At 43.5% G+C, this 25,908-nt stretch overlaps 1 protein-coding gene across 1 annotated transcript; it reads right to left on the bottom strand.

Moving 5' to 3' along the window:
• Window positions 1-5,207: 5,207 nt before the first annotated feature.
• LOC132470565 (NFX1-type zinc finger-containing protein 1-like) lies at window positions 5,208-22,734 on the bottom strand. Its single transcript, XM_060069281.1, has 19 exons — window positions 22,636-22,734; window positions 22,060-22,138; window positions 21,218-21,963; window positions 20,703-20,937; window positions 20,198-20,547; window positions 19,906-20,085; window positions 19,693-19,799; window positions 19,189-19,427; window positions 18,330-18,461; window positions 17,519-17,676; window positions 15,291-15,444; window positions 15,093-15,206; window positions 13,160-13,377; window positions 12,664-12,803; window positions 10,347-10,479; window positions 9,809-9,976; window positions 8,977-9,087; window positions 8,466-8,561; window positions 5,208-8,109 (listed from the first exon to the last, which is right to left on the bottom strand). Exons 2-19 carry the CDS (start codon window positions 22,118-22,120, stop codon window positions 5,737-5,739), a joined length of 5,715 nt encoding a protein of 1,904 aa, XP_059925264.1. The 5' UTR covers window positions 22,121-22,138; window positions 22,636-22,734; the 3' UTR covers window positions 5,208-5,736.
• Window positions 22,735-25,908: the final 3,174 nt, after the last annotated feature.

Here is a 25,908-nt window from a genome sequence, read left to right as displayed (position 1 = left end):
TCTATACTGCAACGGCATGGATTACATTAAAGACATAAATGTGTGTTTGTTTATGGGCGTTACCTGGTATTTGAAAAGTATCAGTGAAATAGCCTATACTAATTGGCTGTTACACTGATCAACTCTTCCAGAATTTTTCTTCTTGGTTACTCCACCCCCTGTGTTTTCAGTTATTCCCTCCCCACTTCATAGGATCGCGAAAGAAAAACTAGTAACCATAAAATAATGATAGTTAAACAACATCAAGTCTCTGGAGCTCTGCCATCACTTCTCTTAAAGTCAGATGCATCTTTTTCCCCCTGGTCTTCTGCTCCAAAAATGTTTACTTTTCCCAAGATTTCATAGAAAAGCCAAACGTCCACAGTGTCAACCCATTTTGCCTATATGAACATTTTGTTTTTGTATAATTACCATACTGCTATCATTAGGTGGATACCAGTAACAGTGCACATTTTTAGATCAGTACTCTTTTAAGAAAGTCCTTAATTCTCTTGTGAAATGTGTGCTTGGAGTTTTCTTGATGTTGTGTGCTTATCAATCGACATTTTCTGTGAATGGGGCTTCATGTAGTTCAGGAATGTCAGTGGTTCTACAGGATAATGCAGTTTAATAGTGTTCTTTAGGTTAGGAGTTTGAATCCTGATTAGAGCATTATGAACAAGCTGAACATGACATTCTGCCATTGCCACTCATTTAAGAAACACAACATTGAACAGCACCTGAAATTCATCAGGCAATCAAGGCAATCTTTGAGTTTTCTGGATGTTCTGTGCTTATCAATAGACATTTTGACCATGTGAATGAGGCTGCAGTTCGGGTTTATTAGTGGAACATCTTACCTTAAAGGAATACTTCACCGGTGGAGATTTGAAGGTTAATGAAGTAAATAATCATATGTATTATAAATGTGCAAAAAAATCGGTTCATCCTAGCCTGAGAAAAGGCAGAAAATTAAGAAATCCTCCAACTAACACATGCAGTGCATTGCACTCGCTGCACCGCCTGCCTGTTTCCGTTTGGAGGGGGAAGGACCCATGGTCCTAGCGCGAGTGTTATGCCGCGTTTCCACTGCAGGGTGCGGAACGGATCGGATCGCAAAGGGGCGGTAGGGAGGGGGTGGTATAGCCCAGCTCAGTTCCGAGGTCGTGTTTCCACTGCCGACAGTACCCTTTGTGGTAGGCCGGATGTCGATCGCCGCGGCAGCTACGTAAACATCGTAAAAAACTTCTTCCTCCCCAAGAATGCAGACGAACGTCTCCACCTCCTTGTTCGCCCAAGCAAGCGTTTTACGCGACAAGTTAATTGTAAAGAATAATACCTCGAGGCTACTGTTCGTTTGTTTTTATCCCCGCGTCACCCGGAAGTGACGATTCTGTCGACCAATCAACGGAGGGGGGGTGTAGCTAGAATTTCACGGGACCCTTTCAGGCGTCTCGTCTCGTTTGCGGTACCCCAACGGAGGAGTCCCGAGAACGGGGCCGGAACGGGTACGGCAAAGTCCGGGTCACGCCCACTTTTGGCGGTGGAAACGCGACCCGACCCGCACCTTTGCGATCCGATCCGTTCCGCACCCTGTAGTGGAAACGCGCCATTAGCGCGAGGTAACTTTGTGTAAACATATCCCCGTTATACTTTGACTGGTTTAGACATCTGCCCTCGTTTTTTCAAACGCATCATTTACTGTACAGCATAAAAACATTTGCTAATTACATTAGCTCAGCATATCAAGTATTTGTACTCAACCTTTTCTCCCTATTTGAAATGAGAGTTTGTCTTATAAAGTAGGCCTACTTTAGTATAAAAGCACTTGGGTTAGTAAACAAATCACAACAACCAACATGAATTTGAAGTTTTATTCATGAAAAAATATGAACTATTTACAAAAATAAAACGTGTAGTGTGTGTTTGCTAGAGTCAAAATAGTCACAGCTCATCTTGAGCATCTACTGTCTCCTGGTAGCCACGGTACTGCCCATTTTGTGCTGGGTAATTAGCTCTGATGGCCTGGACAACACAGGAAGCCGATACTGTCTAAGAAAGAAAGAGAACAACATTAGCAAGATAAATTATGCCTTGAGTAGCCTATACAGCATTACAGACTTAAAGCTAACGTAACGTAGCCTATGATCTGCCAATAAGATCGGCTATTTTCGGATAGCTACATTGTCAAGTTCACCAGGACTCAAAACTACTGTAGCTAATGTGTTAGTAAAAAAAACAACACTTATGCCGCGTTTCCACTGCAGGTTGCGGTACGGTTCGGTTCGCCTCAGTCCGGTAGGAAGTTGGCGGTATAGCCCAGCTCAGTTCCGTCGCCCGGAAGTGACGATTCTGTCGACCATTCAACGGAGGGGGTGTGTAGCTCGAATATTCCGGCACCCTTTCAGGCGTCTCAGACTCAGTACCCGCACGGAGGAGTACTGAAGACGAGGGCAAAACGAGTAGGGCTCAGTCCAGGTCACGCCCACTTTTGGCGGTGGCAACGCAATCCGTACCGCACCTTTGCGAACCGAACCGTACCGCACCCTGCAGTGGAAACGCGGCATTACTCTATGCTCAGACGTCTGTTTTTCCCGGCGGGCTTTGGCCGGCGTTTCCAGTACACTTTCTGGGTCCGGAAATATGTATCCAATACCCAACTGTTCAGTGAGGCCTAAAGCCTGGGGTGCGAAACACACGTCCGTGTCATCCTCCGATTCGGTGATTTCGTCCAGAAGTAATTGGCCCCGCTGGAATTCTCGGCAGCAGACACACTCTTGTTCTGTGTCCATTGGTGCAGTGAGAGCTGCAGGCACCACCAATCCGCCCCAGCTCGAGCCATTGCAGGCTCCTCGTCTGTGGCAGGCAGGTCGTCTGCCTCGGCTGTAGCGGCGGCAGCTTCAGCCAACTCCTGTTCCTCCATAGCCCTCAGCTGCTCTTCGCTATATTGTGGCTCATAAAGGTAGCCACGAACATCCGTTTCTACCATAATTTCTTTAAAATCCCAATCCTCTATATTGTGTCCGTCTGCGTATTGAGTACCTTCGGCCAGGATTTCTGCAGGTGAAGTCTAACGCACTGTCACTGATCTGTGATAGGTCTGTTAGCGCATTAGGTCCCACCCCCCATGGGCGAATTGGAAAGGGTGGGACTAGTGTTTGTAGTCTCAATAGAAATTCCCCCTCTTCCTTCTGGGAATGACGCAAAATTACGATTTTTCCATCATTGCTAGAAGGAAGTGTAAGAGGTAAATACGGATTTCTCCCGTCTCAGGGGAAAATGAGATAGTGTTGCATGACCATTCAAAAGTATGACTGGGTTTCTAACAATGCAAAGCTTAATGCAAATGGGTGGAGTGTTCCTTTAAATATGACAATTTTATGTTATATTTATGTATCTTCCATTAGTGTGTTCTTGACTTCTAATTTTGCTCGGACCCCGTTAATCACAGCTTGCGGTTATATTTAGATTTGGGTTTCATCTGTAATTTGCATGTAAATTAGGTTGGCCAAATATTAACCGAATAGAGAGTAAGTTATGGATGGATGGATGGACGGATAATTATATAGCTATAGCTACCTATATTATATCTACAGTTCTGTCATGGTATCATTTTTTTTTTATTGCATTATCTTATCCACAACAAAATCATGTTTGTCCTGACTCACACCAATCTTCATATGCAACAGGAAACACTGGGACATGCAGTTTAAAACCGTATCCTAATCAAGCAAAAAAGCTAAGCAAAAAAAGGTTATAGATTGAACTCCCACCTCTAGAATAGATGGGGATAGTTAGGTTTCAAATGTGTTTCTTTGGGGTTCCCATCTCTGTTATTACACTGTGGCAAGAGATGACACATTTTCAAAATGGCGGTAGGAAGGGAGGCTGTGATGACTGGTTTAACCCTGTACATTTACTAAAACCCTATAACGCTAATGTCTGTCTGGGGCTACAGCTGTAAATATAAAAGGTTCTGTAGGCTGTGACAGCAAACCCTTAAAATAAAACAGATTACAGCGACACTTCTGGCATGTATGATTGGAACCATGAAGTCTTAGCACAATCAAATGACTATTGATTGTCCAATAGTCATTTCGTTTTTTGTTTTAACCTCATTTAGGTATTTTATAGATCTTTACAACCTTGTTTTTTATCAACTAATATAATTTTCCTTTAAGAGGAAAATCTTAAAGGTTTTAAGACTAAAAAGATGTGTTAAGTGATATTATCCAAAAGTTGTTGATTAGCACTGTATTGTAAGAGGACTGTATTGATTCATCACACGTATAGGGTATCTGAGAGTATTTCAGAGCTGTTCCCTGGGCAACGTCAGAGTTCACAAATCATATACCTCCCCCTCCCCCCTCCTAGTTGACACAACCGATTCAGTTTGTTTTCCGTAAGGGGTTTCAACCTTCCACAATTGATTGCAGTGCTGAACTTCGGAGAGGTGACCTCTCTGAAACATAATAAAAAATGACATTTGTTTTCCTTTTTTTGTTTTATTTACAGGATGGAAAACCTTATTTTGACAGCATTTCTCTCTAGAATAATGACCTTGTTCTTTCCTTTTTGATCAGTCTCTTCTTCTCCTCACAGGTAAATGAATAGCAAATCACTTTCTTGACTTTATTTTTTTGGTACTTACTAATAATAATAAATAATAATGAATTTTATTTGTAATGCACTTTATATTGAGCAAACAATCTCAAAGTGCTAAGACTACTAAGAAAAAAAAAGAAAAAAAAAAAAAAGTAAAAGTTAAAATTTAGAGATAGAACGTCTCTCCAAAGGAAACAACTAATGAAAGGCTTTTTTAAAAAGGTAGGTTTTTAGGCCTTTTTTAAAAGTGTCCAGGGTCAGTGGTGCTCTCAGGTGGTCAGGGAGAGCATTCCAAAGACAGGGAGCGGCGTGACAGAAAGCTCTGTCTCCCATGGTTCGGAGTTTGGTCCTAGGAATCTGCAAGAGGTTTGCCTGACCGGAGCGGAGGTGTCGTGAAGTGGGCTGAGGGGTGATTAGCTCCTTCAGGTAAATAGGAGCATTACCATGGAGGCACTGGTGGGTCAGTAGGGAAACCTTGTATTTAATCCTGAATGGGACAGGGAGCCAGTGGAGGGATTTGAGAATTGGTGTGATGTGGTCAAATTTTCGTGTCCTTGTGAGGATCCGGGCAGCACAGTTTTGAATGTATTGGAGTTTTTGGATGTTTTTGTTGAAGATCCAACTACTACACACACTCCTGGTTCTACCAGACCTGGTAAAAAGTAGGCCTACCGGTCTACTGCAATTGTGACAATAAGCATCTTTACATGATATATGAGATAATCATTCAGCATAAATATATTCTTATATTTCATTGTCAGCAGTTATGTTTATGTAATAACTGAAGCACAACACTTCAAGCATTAACAAGAAAGAAATCATCATTTGTTTTTCAAATGTACTGCTCTTCGTAAAGATATATTTTCAAATTGATCCAGTGTAGCCATGTTATTTATAGACTGTGTGCATCTGTTTTTAGGCATGTGTGTTACTAAAAAGATTAAAAACTATTTTGACCATAGCGTTGAAGTTACATAGAGTTCTTATCATTATACCCATATAATCGGCCAACATTCTTGCATATGACCATTTTTGCAAGATGTAAAACTACTAAAGAGTAGGTTAGAGTAGTCAAATTAACTTGCCGACCTACTAATCCTGTCAACCTACCAACCAATTAACAATCCCCACATGCAAAAACCTGGTTGTGTTTTAGTCATTAAAGTCGAATTGATCAAAATTCAACATATTATTGCCCTCAGACCAAGCTGCGTGCTGCGCTCCGTCCATCTCTGAGGCGACCTGGTTTCCACTGGCCAAAGCGTGACTCTGTCCACCGATAGTGGCATCACAGTCTGGGCAGAGTCTGCTCTCCATTGCCCCTCCGCACTCCGTTATGATATAGACATGGCCGTTGGGACACTTGTACCAGTGACCAGGTGGCAACTTCAGAGCCGAGACGACCATCGCCTTCTCCTTATCACTAATGCCAAGGCCCGTGTAGGGGATCTTTTCTTCTATATCCTTTAGGGCTAGCTTCACTTTGATTGCGTCTTGTTCCATGAATGAGTCAATCTTATCCAGAACCTTCCTGATAGCATCTACCTCAGCCTGGATTTCTGTCATTTGTTCTCTTGCGTCTGCCATTGTGCACCGTGCGTTGAGTTCAGCCAAAAGGGTGAGTCTCTGCAGTTCCTTTTGCAGATCTGAGACTTGTTGTTCAGTGAATTTCTGATTTGGGTGAAGAAGCCATTGGAGGAACACATCGACTTTGTCTGTGAAACTGAGGCGATGGTTTCCAGTCATCTCCTTTCTTTGGATCTTGAGAAGCATGGCGGCTCTCTCCATAAAAAGCATTGCATGTTCCAGACCCAGCAAGTCATTAGCGGTGAGATCTGACTCTGACAATTGGCTTTGAACATGATCTTGACACTTGTACGGCAAATATGCAAGAAGTTGTCTGTGGGTTTCCCATTGCACTTTGAGGGTGTTGCTTTCAATTTCAATATCTATCTTGTGTCCATTTATCTTCTCCTTGACTTTCTCTATCTCGGCCAGGCTGCGGTTGATGTGAGAGCCGTAGCGAAGGTTCCTGCGGATCGGAGTGCGACATCTGGGGCACTCTTTCAGTTTGATGACCATCTGCTCATTGTCCTCTGACTTCTGGTCCATCTCCATGTATGTGTCCATAGCATTGGACTCAACAATGTGACCGCAGTCCTCCAGTTGAATGAAGTAGGCCTCGGGATCGTCCTCAGAGCCGAAGAATATTTCTGTGACCTCGTCTTGATCACAGACGCGACATTTGTTTGGACATTTGTCTCCGCAGAGGCCTATGCAGGGGTGGCCGCAGCCCAGCATTTTGGAACAGGGCTTCATGCATGGCGGGCGGTCACAAGATTCGTGGCAACGCTTGCTGCAGCTTTGGTGCTGACATTGCCATGCGCAAGGCTCTGCGCAAGGGGCACAGGGTTGTCCACAACGTTTCTTGCATTTGCTGTGGATGCAGACGTTCTCGCAGGGCAGCTTGCATGGAGGGCACTCACCGGTGCAAGGTTCCCTGCACTTATGGGAACAAATGAGCAGACGTTCACACTGGTAGGAGCATGGGAGGTGATAGCGCCCCTGGTTGCATTCGTAGCAAGTACCAGTACAGCTGTGGCCGCATTTCAGCTGTAGGTCACATCGGGTCCTACAGTTGGGCTCATAGTCCTTTGTCTTGTAGAAGCAGTTATCACTCTGGGTATGTCCACACTTGAGGATGAGGGGGACCATTACCCTGCATTTGAAGTCAGAAGGGTCCATGTAACAAGGGAGCATTTGCTTGTGCCCACAACCTGGTATGGTCTTCTCAATCTTCACCGGACACGCTGGGCATTGACTGTGACAAGCCAATGGGCACTTGTGTCCACGAACACACAGTTTTCTCTCACAGTGTTTCTCACACTTGTAGTACTTGTGTTGGGGGTCATAAGGGTGGCATACTCGAGCACAAACATGGCCGCAGTCCAAGCGGAACTCACAAGGCATCAAACACCCCCCTTCGGGGGCTTTTTTAAAGTCCTCAGAGCAGGCGGCCTGAATCTGTTTTTCTTGGTGGTTCTGACAGCACAGAGTGAGCGCTTTGCCCATCTGATCGTTCTCTTTCAAGGTGCCGAAGATATTGCTCCACAGTTTGACTTTGCTCAGTATTGCACTGTTTCCAATGCAGTAGAGGCCTTTCTTGGCGCGTGATAATGCCACGCAGACGCGGTTGGGGATGCTCAAGAAGCCCACGCTACCCATGGTGTTGCTGCGGACCAGAGACAGCAAGACAATGTCGTTCTCCTCCCCTTGGTACTTGTCAACCACATGCACTTTGACCCCTGCAAACTCGGAGGAGCGCATCATATTGCGCAGGCAGAAGAGCTGTCCGCTGTACGTGGTGAGGATAGTAATCTGTTCTGGATTGTAGTCCTGCATCAGAAGATAGCGACACAGAGCAACTACAAACATGGCTTCATGTTGGTTCTCGTGAATCTTCCCATCTCTGAGGTTTTCCTCTAGGTGGCTGTGCTCCAGGAAGAACAGATTTGTTTGGATGCCCTGTGATAAAGCAGACAATCGAGAATATACATTATGGCTCTGAAAGGATCATCGATTTGGACATATACAAGCATTAAAATACATTTAATAGGAGGAAAGAGAGACGTTAGGAGAAACTTTTAAATGTAGAAGGGACAAAGAAAACTAGTTGATAGTAAAATTATATCAGATCAACAGATCAAATGCGCTAACAAACACAAACACCCACTGGAAACGCCATCTCCCCTCATAAGGTCATACGTTCTGAATCCCTCTAAATAGATGTAAAAGCCTCAGGCCAGTAGGTGTGTACTGCTGGAGGAGAGAGCAGCAGATGTCTGCCACCCTGAGGCAGAGGCAGTGGATTCAACAAGCACCTTGACATTGTCGTAGTCCATGACTGACGGGTGGTTCTCCAGCTCGGGGTAGATGTGAGGAGTCAGGAGGCGGGCGATTTCGGGCCTCATGCGATGCTTGACCCGACGACCAAACACGCACGCATGCACGCACACGCACACACACACACACACACACACACACACACACACACACACACACACACACACACACACACACACACACACACACACACACACAGCTCGTCATTGTTTGATCTTATGCTTACAAACCAATAAGGGACAACAGTGAAGTTTTGAACGCAAATTCAGAAAATATAATATAATATTTGGTTTTGCTTTCATTGTTTCAACATGATTTATTTATATTAATTATGTTTTGTATGTAGAAAGACCCATACATATTAACACACATCAATATATATATTTAAGTTTACAACTTATGTCCTCAACATTTCATATTCTGTGACCGAGAAGAGTGAATATTCCCAGCCTTTCTTAAATCAAGGCAGGAGGCTGCCATTGTACCAACCTGATAGTTGAGCCTGACGAAAGGAAAACCAGATTTCACCAGCCTCTCGAACATGGAAACCTCCAGATTGAAATTCTTGGCCAGATCGTACACTGTAGCACTAGGCCGCAGCTACCAGGAGAGAAAACATCATACATGTATATGTATATATGTATGTGTTTTAGTTCAAAGCATGTCCCCTTTAAGGCCCTTGGTCATTGAACAGCAGCCTACTCAAGTAAAATACTGCAACAGTTGTTTGAGAAATAATGTGTCAAGTTGCTTTGCTTATAGCATATGTGATTGACACTTCTAATCAAGCGGGAATTATTGACTCTGCAATATTTCACTTGTTGTTGTTTGACCCCTAATCTAACCCCCTCAGGAATGGAGCTTGCATTAGAGTTCTGAGTATAGAATACAGAGTATGTCACACAAACAATTTCAATGCACATCCTGTATGAGACAAATAAAAAACTTTGAATCTTGAATCCTTGAATCCTGAATCCTAATGTGTCCACATTTTAGTGACAAAGGGAATATTCCCAGGGAAAGGGCTTTATTCATTATTCCCTTTTCCTTTCAAAGGGCCTCTATTTTACCAGCAGGTTTGCTGATGTTGATTCGCCAGTACAAGCTGTTTCAAAGTCGACAGTGTGGTAACATCACACGTGGTATTGCCCGTCCAGGTGTATGAAAGTAGGATTCATAATATTATGGTATCTAGATCTTCATTATCGTTAATTTTAACTAAAGTGCTGAAGTGACAGCTTTAAGACCCAACATGTGTTCTCTGTTGTTGTTGTTGTTGTTGTTGTTGTCATTGTTGTTGTTGTTGTTGTTGTTGTAGTACCTGCTGGTGGTCTCCAATGAGGATGAGGTGCTGACACTCTGGGTTCAGAGAGGTGATGGTGTGGGCCTCCAACACCTCAGCAGCCTCCTCCACTATCACCAGCCGCGGACGCACTTCCTGCAAGATCTTACGGAACTTGGCCGCCCCTGTGGTCGTCATGCCGATGACCTGGTTGGGCATTACACAACATTTTGATGTTTGGGTAATTGAAACCTCTTGAATCGTAAGTCTTAGTTTTACCAAAAGGTGTTCAAATAAAAAGATAAGCAACTTGGCTGAATATGTGCATTGACCACCAGGGGTGCAAATGATTGTAGGCAGTATGCTTGATATTGCATATAATAGTGAATTTCCAATACCCTGTGAATAGCCCACTTAAAGCTTAAGTAGATGGAGATTAAAATCCCATCTCCGTGCGTTACACACAGTCTAGCACACTACCCGCGGTTCTCAAGCATGATACTGCAGTCTCTTTCCTTTCATGTTCCTTCATCCTGGATGGCATAACTCTCTCACTCTATAATAGCTGTGGTTATACCTTGGCGTTGCGGAGGAGACTGATTTTCTCGTTGAGCCGCACCTCCTCCAACCTTTCCACCGTGTTCTGGTATTTCTCCATGGACTTCTGAAGTTTATCTTGCAGAAAAGACCTGTAGCGTGACACCCATAGCCTGCAGAAGATGACGTGGGGAGAGAAAAACACACCATTTTCTTTTACGATCCTCATCAGGAACTTCAGAACTTGGACCCTGTGGACGTCATGCCGTCCTTTTGGGGATACTATTTTTGTTACAAAACTTGAAAGAAAGTTGTATCCCATAAAGCAGATGTTCTCTGCCACCTGGCCACGGACCGGTACCGGGCTGTGCAGGATTGGCCACTGGGCCGCAGAGATTTAAAAATAAAGCCTACTTTTTTTTAGATACTTATTGCATACTGTTAACAGACGATGAACAAGCTCATCTTTGTTTTTATTGGCTTGATTTTTACACAGTACATCACAGCCGTGTTGTTAGACTGATAGACTGCTACTGTCTATTGATAAAACTGTGTTTTTATTCTTAAAGGTCCCATGGCATGCTACTTTAACGATGCTTTAATTAAAATATTAGTGTGCCCCAAAACACAGGCTTTGAAGACGTTCCCGAAATTCAGCCGTGGTGCAGAATTACAGCCAGTACGAGCCAGTCGCACATTGAGCTTTCCCCAAATGCGCCGTTTCGGTGTCTGTAGCTTTAATGCAAATGTGGAGGAGAGAGGCGGGTCAAGGAGGAGGATGGGGGTGTGGCCCTGAGCAACTTGCGGCCACGGTACCATGCGCTCTGTTTACCGTGGATGTATCGCAATGGCGAGGCGCACACAGCCTTTGGCCGTGTTCTGTAAATATCTAGAACACTCCCACGGGAGTCCTGGAGCTCTACATCTAAATATTATCATATTTTACATAGATATCTATTTCGTATAATATATATTATCACCGCCAAAAGCTGTGTGAGCTTCCAGACGATATTATGGATCTCAAACGACTGCGTCGGGTTCTCCGATGTCTCTGGTTCTTCCATGTCCACATCAATCTGAAGTAGGCTGAACCACAACATGGAGGGGAAAGGGATTGTTGCCGCAATTGTTGAGCGCGGTTGTCTTCCGCCGGAGCCTCGCTTTCCAGGGACCACCGCCTCGGCAGCGGTCAGCGCTTAGGCACCACCGTCTCCTGCAGCGCCGAGGCGGTGGTTCCTCGGCAGCGGGCACAAACACATGTGACGCTAGCTCGGTCGAAGCTCATTGTCTCATTGGCGGGCCAAATTCTCTGGGCGGGCAAGACAGAGAAAGGGGAGGAGCTTGGCCCCTTATGACGATATATGGGGTCAGCGCGCCTGAGCTTAAATTTTTTCACAGGCGAGCAGTATACCTAGTGCTTGTTTTACACCGAACGCAAGTTTTAGCAAATGGGGGACGATAGGCAGGCTAGGGGAACTCATATTAATGTTAGAAAACCTCGTAAAGTGATTTTCATGCCATGGACCTTTAATAATGGTCCTACAGTATCTGTGTTCATAGGTTAGGTTAGGCAGGCATAGAATGGTTTGTGTCCTGGTCGCTGCATTAGCGACCCCTACTGGTTGGTCGGGGCAGCTTTAACAACAATAAGACACCACAAGAAGCATGGCTTTCTGGACAGACGTTGGGGGTCAGGATGGTGCTAGAGAGCACTTTACATTAAAAATTGTAATTTCCTTTCAGAAAAGACTATCAGCACATTCATGCATTATTATTGCAAGGGGGGAACTCCTCCCCCCTTACCCCTCCCCCCCCCCCCCCGCCCACAGCCCTCTTACGCACTTATTGTATGTAGTACCTCCAGTCACTGAATGTACGCACTTATTGTATGTATTGTATGTATATTTACTTGCACTTAAAAATAGTACGTACCATTGTGTAGCATCTTATCCTAGCTATCCTTGTTGTATATGGGGAATCGGTTTACCTAACAATCGTTAGTGCTTGGCACTTGTTACTATGACCATCCTCACTGTACCAACGGTGATTTATTGTTTCTCTTTCTTCTGACAATTGTACTTATTGTAAGTCGCTTTGAATAAAGGCGTCTGCTAAATGCCCTAAATGTAAAATGTGAATTTAAACCCTGAAGAATCAAACCACAATCTTACAACATTTTCTTCTGTTTTAGTTTCTATAACATCATATTGCCAAAGATAATCTACCTTTTCACATATTTAAAGCTTCTTTCTGCATTACATACATTTATTTTTTAAAGAAAGTAATAAGTGAAGTCAGGATAAATAATTGAAAAAAAAGGTCATGAGGAAGTGAAAGTGAAAAAAGTTCACCCATACCGATAAAGTCTCCATCGTTCTGCCAAACTCAGTTGCCGAACGTCATCTATGGCCATTTCCTCTGCTTCAGTCATATCTGATTCCTTATCCAGTTCCTTCCGGAATTTTCTCTTCATACATTTCCTCTGGTTTCTTTGCATCTGAAAAATTCAGAATAACGTAATATAATAAGGTTTTATTCTAGGTTACAATTACAATTACAAAGTATGAAAGAACTACGATTGCTTCGATCACTTGTCTGTATTATTTCAGATGAATAAGTTAAAGGTTTAGCGAGTGAAATTCATGATACGGCCATGGTCTATTCGCTCTTCCTAAATACTCCCATTGCCGTTGAGCAAGGAACTCCAATTTTACTTTCTTTATTTTATGAGGCACTTCTTAGCTGCCTTGACATGTTGAAAAAAACACTTAAAAAAGCAGCTAAGAATTTATAAAAGATGTATTAAAGATGCATGACGTCACTGTTCAACAGAAACAAGGCTGTCAGCTTTACCTGCCATTCCTGGTCACTCTGGCCCCTCTGTCGGGGGACATTCTTAAAGTTCATTGCCAGAATCTGTTCCTCTGCCTGGTGCACTTCCTGCTGCCTTATCATCTTCAAATTTGGACGCTCAAAGCCGACTTCGATAAATGGCTCATTGTGAATCTGGTCTGCTTCCTCAGCGATCTGGATCATCTCATCCTCTTCCGCTTCTGGGTCCGATTCAATGTCTGAGGCATTGAAACCAGGAATTGAAAATATTATTTACGCAAATCTTGTTAAGAAATGTGGCTGCTTTTAATTTCTTCCCATCCCACTTTATTTATTGATGTATGTAATTAATACATCAATGTGTATATACAGTTTACAGGAGATTTGTGTACTGACTTATGTCAATCTACTGTGATACAGACTGTGATAGTCAGTGTAGCCAGGGATATTACAAAATGTATAAAAAAGATATCATTCAAATTAAATTTAAATGTAATTTAAATATGAAATAAATGTTCTGAAGCTATTTTGTGTGATCAAATTATTTGTTTCCTTTCAATTGTCAGGGTATAGAAGAAAGTCTTTGAAAGTATCTAACCTAAAATAAATCCCTCAGGCCTCCCTCCAAATCCACTCCCCCAAAACACATGATTAGCTGGCAAGCAGGCCTCGAAATTAATGATTGCCTGCTTGCCCGGTGTCTGTGATCGGGCAACTTAAATGCGACATTTAGTTGCATGTTCGGGCAAGTATTTCTTTTTTTTTTTAAAACGCTAACGTGGGTCCATCTTGCCGGCGGGTAAAAGTTAACTGATTGCGGTTGTGACTACCCCGCTATCGGTTTCATCAACACAATTTCTCTACATTACGGGTGTAGTATGTTGAGGACAGTTTAGGACACTATATCAACAAAAATCTCAACGACAGGTTGCTATTGATATCTGTGCGAGAACAGCACTTCAGGTCCCATGACATGCCACGAGGTGTGGGTTGATTAGCCGTTACAAGCTGTTTTGGAAATCTGTCCCTTATGACTTCACAGGTGGGCGTGTCCACCTAGATGTGTGACGAAAGATGAGCAAAGTTTGCTACAGTCCACTGGTTAGGCTGGTAGACTGATCTGTCCAGCACACATCTAGTTGGACACGCCCACCTGTGATGTCATCAGCCCACACCTGGTGGCATGTCATGGGACCTTTAAATCTACGTTCCAGCTGCTATCTGTTTTAGGGGCCGTCTACAAATTACACCCCACAGACTTCAACGTGGAATTGTTTCAGGAAAGAAATCACCACAAATCAATAAAAATACATTTTGTCATTCTCATCGATGTAGTAGTTGCCAATGGTGGGCTGTTACTTACTACAGGGGATTATTTGCTGATAATGAATCATTATATTACTTTGCATTATAGCGAATCGGGATGCAATTAATAGTTTGAAATATTCACCAAAAATCAATAAAAATAAATGTTACAATAAATTAATATATCAATTAATTAATTTTGAGGCCCCAGTGTTTCTTCTGTTGGGCTAGCTGGTTTGAAAGCGTTGCAGCCATAATTGTTATGTTTTGTATTTCAATAAATTATTATAATTCAACAAATACTTGTTGGTTTACATTTTCCATTTTGGGCAAGTTTGTTTTGCTATTGGGCAAATACAACATAACAGAAAAAGCTTAAAAAGCTTAATGTCAAGGCCCGCAATCTGTCTTTAAAGACTTATGGAAGACAGTGGTCATGTGCAATGAGCGCAAGAGAATGAAAATGCTTTCGGGTGTAAAGAGGATTTATAAATATGACAAAAATGCTTTGCAATTAAATAAATTGCCAACGCTAACTTTAAATTTGTACAGCCCTTTAATATGTATGGCTGTTTTCCTCAACAGTGACGGAACCAGCAGGGCAACCATTCAAGTAGTTGACTATTTTGTTGTTAAGCAGGAACCTCACCTTCATGGGCTTCCTCTTCCGCTTCCTGCTGGAAGAATGTGGGACCTAATTCCAACCACTCAACCATCTGACTCTGCCTTTTTGCTCTTGAATGCAGCTCTTTGTACCAGCCAACTTGTTGGGAGAATTGCATGGAAGATTAATGATGTGCATTAAAAATATCATATGAATAATATGAAAAACAAACTAATAACTTACAGATGAAACTTGCAGGCGGTTCCAGACTGGGCAAGTGTCTATCTGAAATGTAATTCTGTAGAATGTTCTCCCGGAGGACCCCCTTCTGACTGCACTGTAGTTGTACTGAGTGAACATTGACCTCATGCTCCCGACTTTTCAGATCGCTTATAATCTATTAAAAAAGGTTTAAGCGATTCAGCATTGTATCCGTAATTGTGTAGGACAGTGTTCAAATAAACACGAAACGCAGCATAAAACATAACAAAGAAGTTGCTCAGGTGGATAACAAAATTATCTGACCTATGTACAGCTTTCGGTTAGTCGGTTAGCCAGCCAGCCAGACAGACAGACAGACAGACAGACAGACAGACAGACAGACAGACAGACAGACAGACAGACAGACAGACAGACAGACAGACAGACAGACAGACAGACAGACAGACAGACAGACAGACAGACAGACAGACAGACAGACAGACAGACAGACAGACAGACAGACAGACAGACAGACAGACAGACAGACAGACAGACAGACAGACAGACAGACAGACAGACAGACAGACAGACAGACAGACAGACAGACAGACAGACAGACAGACAGACAGACAGACAGACAGACAGACAGACAGACAGACAGACAGACAGACAGACAGACAGACAGACAGACAGACAGACAGACAGACAGACAGACAGACAGACAGACAGACAGACAGACAGACAGACAGACAGACAGACAGACAGACAGACAGACAGACAGACAGACAGACAGACAGACAGACAGACAGACAGACAGACAGACAGACAGACAGACAGACAGACAGACAGACAGACAGACAGACAGACAGACAGACAGACAGACAGACAGACAGACAGACAGACAGACAGACAGACAGACAGACAGACAGACAGACAGACAGACAGACAGACAGACAGACAGACAGACAGACAGACAGACAGACAGACAGACAGACAGACAGACAGACAGACAGACAGACAGACAGACAGACAGACAGACAGACAGACAGACAGACAGACAGACAGACAGACAGACAGACAGACAGACAGACAGACAGACAGACAGACAGACAGACAGACAGACAGACAGACAGACAGACAGACAGACAGACAGACAGACAGACAGACAGACAGACAGACAGACAGACAGACAGACAGACAGACAGACAGACAGACAGACAGACAGACAGACAGACAGACAGACAGACAGACAGACAGACAGACAGACAGACAGACAGACAGACAGACAGACAGACAGACAGACAGACAGACAGACAGACAGACAGACAGACAGACAGACAGACAGACAGACAGACAGACAGACAGACAGACAGACAGACAGACAGACAGACAGACAGACAGACAGACAGACAGACAGACAGACAGACAGACAGACAGACAGACAGACAGACAGACAGACAGACAGACAGACAGACAGACAGACAGACAGACAGACAGACAGACAGACAGACAGACAGACAGACAGACAGACAGACAGACAGACAGACAGACAGACAGACAGACAGACAGACAGACAGACAGACAGACAGACAGACAGACAGACAGACAGACAGACAGACAGACAGACAGACAGACAGACAGACAGACAGACAGACAGACAGACAGACAGACAGACAGACAGACAGACAGACAGACAGACAGACAGACAGACAGACAGACAGACAGACAGACAGACAGACAGACAGACAGACAGACAGACAGACAGACAGACAGACAGACAGACAGACAGACAGACAGACAGACAGACAGACAGACAGACAGACAGACAGACAGACAGACAGACAGACAGACAGACAGACAGACAGACAGACAGACAGACAGACAGACAGACAGACAGACAGACAGACAGACAGACAGACAGACAGACAGACAGACAGACAGACAGACAGACAGACAGACAGACAGACAGACAGACAGACAGACAGACAGACAGACAGACAGACAGACAGACAGACAGACAGACAGACAGACAGACAGACAGACAGACAGACAGACAGACAGACAGACAGACAGACAGACAGACAGACAGACAGACAGACAGACAGACAGACAGACAGACAGACAGACAGACAGACAGACAGACAGACAGACAGACAGACAGACAGACAGACAGACAGACAGACAGACAGACAGACAGACAAATAGATAGAGCTCCTATCTAGTTGTTGTTGCTATGATTAGCGGTAGGTCAGTTTGTCAAGGGATCTCACCTCTGTAAAAGCATATCGTAGGTGATTGGGCATATTTATATCCAAATTCCCCTTGCGGAAGGCTTCCATTAGATGTTTAAGGTTGAAGGGCTTTATGATCTCGCTGTTGCTCCGGCCCCCAACTCTTACAATGCCTTTTCTTAGAAATGTATGGATACCTTCAAATATCCAAAGGAAGATGAAGCAAGAGAGCAAAACTTAAAGCAGTTTGAAGCAATTTGTAGAGTGGAATATGAGCAGAATAGGGTTGTACTCTCACAGAATTCCCAAAAGATGTTACCCATTCCAATACAATTATATAGTGAATTTCACATTAAAGCTGAGGTGTGCAAGTTTACCAGAATTTTTTAATTTTCAATAATGCTTAAACTTCATTAAACATGTTGAAGAGTGATATGTATAGCATCCTGATATGCTGAGTGACAAGAAGAAGCTCATTCTAGAAGAATCATGTGCATAGAGCTGGAAAAATCAATGATCAAAGGAACTGCAAAGCATCTGCCCAAAACATGGGTGTATTGAAAGAACCATGTTACGGTACTTATTTCTAATCTTACTTGGTAACTATATCGGAAATTGTAAGGAATCGATTATCAGTTCATATCTATACAAACAATTGTGTTTGCTGATAGCAGTTGGCGGAGAGCGATTCACCTATAGAATTAAGCTCTTAAGCGGTTTCTCCTGCTTCTCTTCCATGTTGGTAGAGCGAGGTGAGAGAGGCTTGTTGGGCCTGGTCGAGGGACTAATTGAGACCAATAGGAAGGGTCTGTGGGCCACATTGGCTGTGGTGGCAGTGGTGCCTGCTTACCCTCCAGGAACTGGTCCAAAGCGTGGTTTGTGTAACACACGACAAGCATTGGCGCAGCCTCCTGACCGGCACTCCAGAGTTCCTGGTTGGTCAACAGAGCCTTGGCAATTTTAAGGCCGACGTGGGTCTTTCCTATAGACGGATCAGAAATGTAGTTACAGCCTAACAACAGCACGAAATGATTGTCAAGCTTTACGTTCCTGAGAAACCATAATCGCAGGTAAAGTGGAAACCGCCCTAATTTGAGTATGTTTTATCCTGAGTCTGTTGTTTGAGCTAGCCTGAAAGGGCATGGGGGCCGTTAGCAATTGCATGATTCCCCGTCTCCAGCATGCATCTGTCCCAGACCACCAGTTTAACTCAGAACCAAATACATTCCCTTACCTCCTACACGAGATAAGACATTTCTTGACTACAGTGTCTCACCAAAACAAAAGCTTCTGGTTTTAATTGAAACATCAAATGTTTGTCGACCATTCAGAGACAATCATCCAAAAAACTAGATGAGAATGATACGGATTTGGAAATCCCATTTTTGCTATCAATGATCAGGTAATCCTCCTTAATTTTTGGATTGGATAACCTTGATCCAGATACAAACTGATCTAGATACAAATCCTACTAAAAAAGCATTGATGTGGATCCAGCCAGGATTGGAATATGAGATCTAATCCTACAGTGTGTTCCCCCACTTTTCGTACCTCTCATCCCAGCACACCTTTGCCAAATCAGAGAATATGTGAACCTATCCGAAATCAGCTTTAAATAAATAAATGTATGTATACATAAATATATGTATACAACTTGAATTGCAAATTAATGTATATTTTTGATCTATGGTTGAAGTAGAAGTGTCTACCAGTGCCAGGGGGTCCTTGTATGATGGCTAGCTCCTGAGTGAGAGCCAATTGAAAGGCTTCCATCTGAGACTCGTCCAGGTCGAGGGTCTCCTTGGCAGGCCAGTCAGCAGGCCTGAGGCAGTGAAAGGGCTCGATCTTCTGGTTCTTCTTAGGGTCTGCCACCTGTTCCAGGTTGTACATGTCGTTTTCCCTCAGATACTGTGGGGGTTGCACATCTGGGCTGCACTCCACTATATACCTGAAGTCGACACATTGGGGAACGACACATTGGGGATCTTGGTTGTAAAATAAGTACATACAAGTGATTCAGGGAATAAAAGAGCACCCAATGTGATGTTGACTTACTGAAGACTAAAAAGTAAGGTTTAATGAGGTGAGATTGTATTGTATTACATTAATTATTATCTTTCTATAAATAAACTCTCAAGCATGCACAGATATTGTATGATGCAATGTCTGTTTATGTATTTTTTTGTTAGCAGAAAATTAAACAAATGTTTAACCTCTGAAAGGGAAGCTCATCTCCCTGTACTTCCTGCAGGCCCTCCAGAACATGGCGGTAGGCCTCAAAGTAGGCAGACGTCTCCACCATCAGAAACGGCAGATTGGTCTGTAGAAAAAGGTAGGTTATTGCTGCGAGATATTCATTATACAATGCCACCTTAATACCCCACACAGTAACACACAGTAACACAGTAAAATACACAAAGTCCTACCTGCATGAATGCCAGTTTTTGTTTGCTCTCATCAGAAAAGATGACCTGAATTATGCCTTTCTTCACGTCTTCCAGCTCTCGTTCAGATATTGTAGCAAACAGGATGCTCTCAAAATTGTCACACGACATGCACAACAAAGAACCATAGAGTAACCGCTTTGAGCTTTCCCAGCGAACAAACTGTTGAAAAAGATGGTTCCTTCATTACATCATAACAGTATAATCAAAATAATGTTCAATGGTTGTTGTGATTAATATAGAAAGACTGTTGGACGTCGGTCCACACTCTCACCTTCAGAGGCTCAACGTCAAATTTGATAACATAGGCTAAGCCTGAACGAGTGCACAGAGGCGACTCCAGTTTGGCGTCAAAGTACACACTGATGTCGTTGAAGCGCTCCTTCTTAAGCTGCTGGGTATTCCCCATGTCCAAATCGCTCGAGATCAATCTCTGGATCCCCTCACGTAGCGGCCGCACAAAGTCCTCTCTCAGCAGTCGGAAGTGCGTGTCGAGGTAGGTATCTGTGTTGGCGTATTGGCAAGTAGTGGCGTTGGGCCTCAGGTAGGGTGTCTTATTTTCATGGAACTCCTCTCTGGTTGGATAGATGGGTATTGTACGAAAGTTCTCCAGATCTTCCTCACCTGGATAAGCAGAAGTTTGCACTTTTACAGTTTTACAGTTACAGTTAAAGTAAATTTGTATGCATGTTACGAATTAATGAGTCTCAAGTCTAAATCTTTGCCAGCATTTTAAACTAGTCTTAAACAATAAACATCTGTTCTTAATAATTGATGACCTTGGTTGTCGAGTTGGTCGGATAAGAGTGGAAGGAGGTCCCGGTCTGAACGCAGGCTTCCCTCCCTGGATCTCTCTTGGAGTTGCAGGCTTAAAGCCTGGATGTCTTCCAGCTTTTCTTCAGTTGGACGTGCGATGTCAACCCCAGAGTCCCTCAGGCCAATGAGAGAGGCCCGCAAGAGAACCACCAGTACAGACACAGCCTGGACTGAGCTGGCTGGGAAGATGCTGAGCACCTGCAGCACCAAATTATATACATTATAATAATAATCATAATAATCAAATTCATCATCATCATAATCATAATCCTAAAAAGAGTAAATTAGGCACACAAGTCTGACTGACTGGACACAATCCAAATATAGATAATCAATACTTCCTCTCCATCAACAAAATCTGTTGGCTTACTTTGATTGCACTTAACAGCAACTATATACCATCACTTTGGTTGTTAAAACATTGCACAACAATTGGGATGTCATTTAGTGTGTACAGCTGACCATGCAGCCCTCGTACCTTAGACAGGACAGCTATCATGTTGTCAAAGTGCTGCGGGTACTGTTCCCTGCGGGTGGGGTCGGACTCTGAACTCATTCCGCCTACGTATTGCGGGAGGATGGTGCGCAGGAACCCGCTGTCCTTCACCACACCAGCAAGGTGCTGGACCGTGCTCCTATCCACGCGCGACTGGAAGGCCCTGCTCAGGGCAGAGCAAACCAGCTGCACGAGGTCATGCCGGATATCTCGCTCCTCCAGGAGCGCTTGAAAGGCAGGAGAGGAGGAGAGGGTGATGGCCACCTCGGAGGGCGGTTTCTCCGAGAGCTCCGCCAGCATCGTGTAGGTCATCCTGCGACCGTGTGGCGCCCCCCCCCTGGTGTCGCTGGGGGGGGCTGACCTCGAATGAGGCGCCCTGGGTCTCGATCCGCGACCGCCCCCCCGACCCCGACTACCACATTGACCTGCTCCAGGGGCCATCCAACCCCGCCTGCCCCCCCTGCCGCCTCTGGCGTCTCCTCCCCTCCATGATCTACCTCCTCCCCAACTCGTCCCTCTCCCTTGTCCTCTGCCTACTTGACTCACATCAGGGCGTCTCTGATCCCTCCAACCTCCTCTTCTTCCTCCCATCCCTCCTCTGTCCTCCCATGGTCCAGCTCTCCCTGTAGCAGCCGTGCCGTCTTCCCCCCACTGTGTTCTCCTCCTCCTTTTACTATTTCTACACTCACTACTGGCCCTCGACTCTCCCCTGAAAGAGTCGTTGTCACCTGTATGATTCAGGGGGTGGGAAGCAAAATTGTTAGCCAATAGAGATAGTGTAGTAGGCTATTACACTGACACGTTTCAGACATCTTCTAAATTACCTCTTCCATAATTTCTCTTCATGGATTCTCTACCCCCTGTGTTTTCAGTTGGTCCATCCATACCAACTTTAAAGGGTCGCTAAAGAAAAAGAGGAAGGCATAAAATTAGTCAGTTGAACAACATCCAGTCAGACCTCTGCCATCGCTGCCACCTGCTGGACGCAGTAAATACGTGCAGGACAAACTAAGTTTCATTTCCTCCCCAGGAGCTCAGGAAATGGATCGGTTAACAATTATTTTCTGAAAGGAAGTACAATTGATGCGACTAACTTTATATTTTGTGTTACTACTGAAACGGACAACTACAACTGTATATTTTTGTACACAAATACAGGTTCCACATAAATAGATAATCATCATTAATAATTATAATTATAATAATACATAATAATCTATACAATGTAACTCGAGGGCTCGAGCCGTTTGATAAGCTGGTTCATATTGAATTTGCCTAGGTGAAATATTCTCATTTAGCCTATAAATACATCCTCACATTTATGTTATTTCAAGTCGTCATAGTTCGGGTTTGTAGTTAGTTAGAGTTACTAAAAGACAATATTTTCTTTATTGACCAACCTGAACGAACCCTTCGCGGTGGTGCGGTGGTGAAGGCTCTGAGTGAAAGGCGAGCCTGTTTGACTCGTTTTTCTAGGTGTGACATCATGTTTCCTGGGTTTCGTTTCCCCCTTTGAGCAAGGTACGTTTTATTAGGCTACTCTGTTTTTTGGAAATAATTGACATAAACAGAAACCAAAAAACCAGCCGTTTTTATGCCAGTTGATGTTTAGCCACAGTTGATGCTGTAGACCTGAGGGCTTTACGACATCATTGTCCGGCTCTGAACTCTGCGCTCTGTGCGCGTTCACATCAAAGGAGCTGCGTTCGCGGGCTGCTGATTTCCTCACAGCCTGAGAGCTATGAGGAATACCACTGATCACAACACATTTCTGACCGCTGAAAATTGCGCATTTGTTGACCTTTATCCATTTACAGTAAACAAATTATTTTTTCTTGTTGAAAGATATTTTATATTGTTTCCATATTATTATTTACTGATGGTGTTTACAGAAGGCGAGTGCGTGTTATATTGAAAGCGAGGCTGGGTACCCAGCCTCGCTTTCAATGTAACACGCACTCGCCCAGGAAACATGATGTCACACCTAGAAAAACGAGACAAACGAAAAAAATGCCCTGTGATAAAGCAGACAATAGAGAATATACATTATGGCCCTGAAAGGATCATCTATTTGGAGATATAAAAGTATTAAAATACATTCAATTAGTAGTAAGGAGACTCTGTAATTGTAGAAGGGGCAAAGAAAAGTAGTCAAAATAGATCAAATGTCACAGTGCTAACACACACAAACACACACACTGGAAAGGTCAGACGTTCTGAATCCCTCCAAATAGAAAAAGATAAACGCCTCAGGTCGGTAGGTGTGTACTGCTGGAGGAGAGAGCAGCAGTGGATGCAACAATCACCTTGACGTTATCATAGTCCATGGCTGACGGCCGGGTAGTACTCCAGCTCGGGGTAGATGTGCACTCAAAAAAATAACTTGTTGAATTTACTTAAAAAATCTTTGTAAGAAATTGCACTAAAAAAAACTAAGTAACTTCAATGCTTTAATAATCAAGTACAACTTAATTGCCGGCAACAAGTAAAATGTACTTGCTGCTAACCTTGACATTTGTGAAAATATTAAGTATATTTTACTTAATTATGTCAATACAGGAACATCATGGTCATCCAAATAGTGAGTAAATCTTACTAGTCTATAATATTTAGTGTTATGAACTGAATAAGTAGATTTTACTATACTTTTTCTGTTTCTATTACTCAGTTGTATTTAGTGGTTTTACACACTAAAATTACGTAAATGTTGCCTAGTTTCTTTTGATAAATATTACCAAATGGCAAATAGCTAAATGCTCAAAGCACTGATTGTATTGTATGAAATCAAATAACTTGAAGTGTTATTTATTTAAAGTAGCCCCACATACACAACTTCAATAACTGAATAAATCAACAAAAAATAAGGCACTGAGCTTATTAAGCTTGAAAAGACAACAAGATATGGTACTGTAATGAAGCAATTTTATTGATAACAAGGACTGGATGAAGATGAATAGTCAAATCTTTTTTCCTATTGCAGTTTCTCAAAACAATGCGTCTCTACGGGAACAGTAAAGCATAGTGTTTTGTAAGATTGTACAAACATAATCAAATACAATGCATAGTAGACGAATGAACAAGAAAGAAATTAAAAAAAGGTTATGGGTATAAGGTTGAGGGCATAGATCAGTCCTATGGCGACACATTAGTGCCATAATTCACTAATGTGATAAAAGATGCAGTCGGGCGTATTATATTATTCCACACGCGTAGATATTAACTGCGAGCGCGCAAATGATCTCTGCGCGCGCAAATTACCTCAGCGCGCGCAAAACAGCCTCTCGCGCGAGCAAATTACCTCAGCGCGCGCAAAACCTCTCGCAAAAGATGTTTTTACGCTCTCGCTCGAATTTAATTTTGGCACTATGGGGGAGGGAACCAAGGCAGGGCGGGCTTTCCTATGATTGGCCGTTTCTGAAGCGCGAAATTTGATTGACAGCCCTCCTCTCATTCAACTCTGAATTGTACAGTAAATGGCTGAAACGATAGTTACTTATTGTAACTCTAGATTCTATGAGTATAGGCGCAGCCTTTTAAGGCTATCGCTATTGGGTTATCCCTAGGCGTGAGCCGTAGCACTGAAAAATTTGTAATCCCCGACCACCAACAGCGTGGGCCTCAATTACGTCCGCGTGCGGCGTGCCTCAACGACGTCCGCATTTCGCAGATATAGTCCGGGCGCCGGCGGACGTTCTGCTCCCAATAAACAGCTTTTCTTCAGCTATTTAAAGGACAATGAGGCCGACACTTAAAAGGCTGCGCCTATACTCATAGAATCTGGAGTTACAATACGTAACTATCGTTTCAGCCATTTACTGTACAATTCAGAATTGAATGAGAGGAGGGCTGAGGAGGGCTGTCAATCAAATATCGCGCTTCAGAAACGGCCAATCATAGGAAAGCCCGCCCTGCCTTGGTTCCCTCCCCCATAGTGCCAAAATTAAATTCGAGCGAGAGCGTAAAAACATCTTTCGCGAGAGGTTTTGCGCGCGCTGAGGTATTTTGCGCGCGCTGAGGTAATTTGCGCGCGCAAGAGGCTGTTTTCAGCACGCAGAGATCATTTGCGCGCTCGCAGTTAATATCTACGCATGTGGAATAATATAATACGCCCGAATGTATCTTTTATCACATTAGTGAATTATGGCACTAATGTGTCCCCATACAGTCCCATCAATAATGTACAAGCTTTAGTGGTGTTTCCACATCCATGCAACACCTCCCTGCCTTCAAGAATGATGGAGACATCGACTGGATCCTCTTCTGAAGCATCATGGACGACCATGATCTTGAGGACGTGTTCAGTAGCATCACTGCGGTTGTCCTCCTGCGAAGAACTTACAAGAAAAGAAGACAATGCTATTGAGGAACAAACCGAATTTCTTCAATCATTCATATCGACTTCATTGCCATAAGATAATTCCTATTTAGTTGACTGAGCTTTAAACAAAACATTTCTAAGCAGAAGGTTGGGATACCACAATATATTGGAATGATTTCATGCCTGGAGGGCAAAACTCACTCTGCTGGAGATACTGCTCATTGGTTGAAAACAACAAACAAGACGCACCTCCACACCAAAGGTTCGACTAGAAGACTAGATTCACCTGAGGGCTCCGTTGATTTTGAATTTTGACCATCAGGGGCACATTAAGGGCCCTATTTGAACGGTCTGA

The sequence above is a fragment of the Gadus macrocephalus genome, chromosome 13 (assembly GCF_031168955.1).
Source record: "Gadus macrocephalus chromosome 13, ASM3116895v1".
NCBI lineage: Eukaryota > Metazoa > Chordata > Actinopteri > Gadiformes > Gadidae > Gadus > Gadus macrocephalus.
This window is presented reverse-complemented; position numbering and strand designations above follow the sequence as displayed.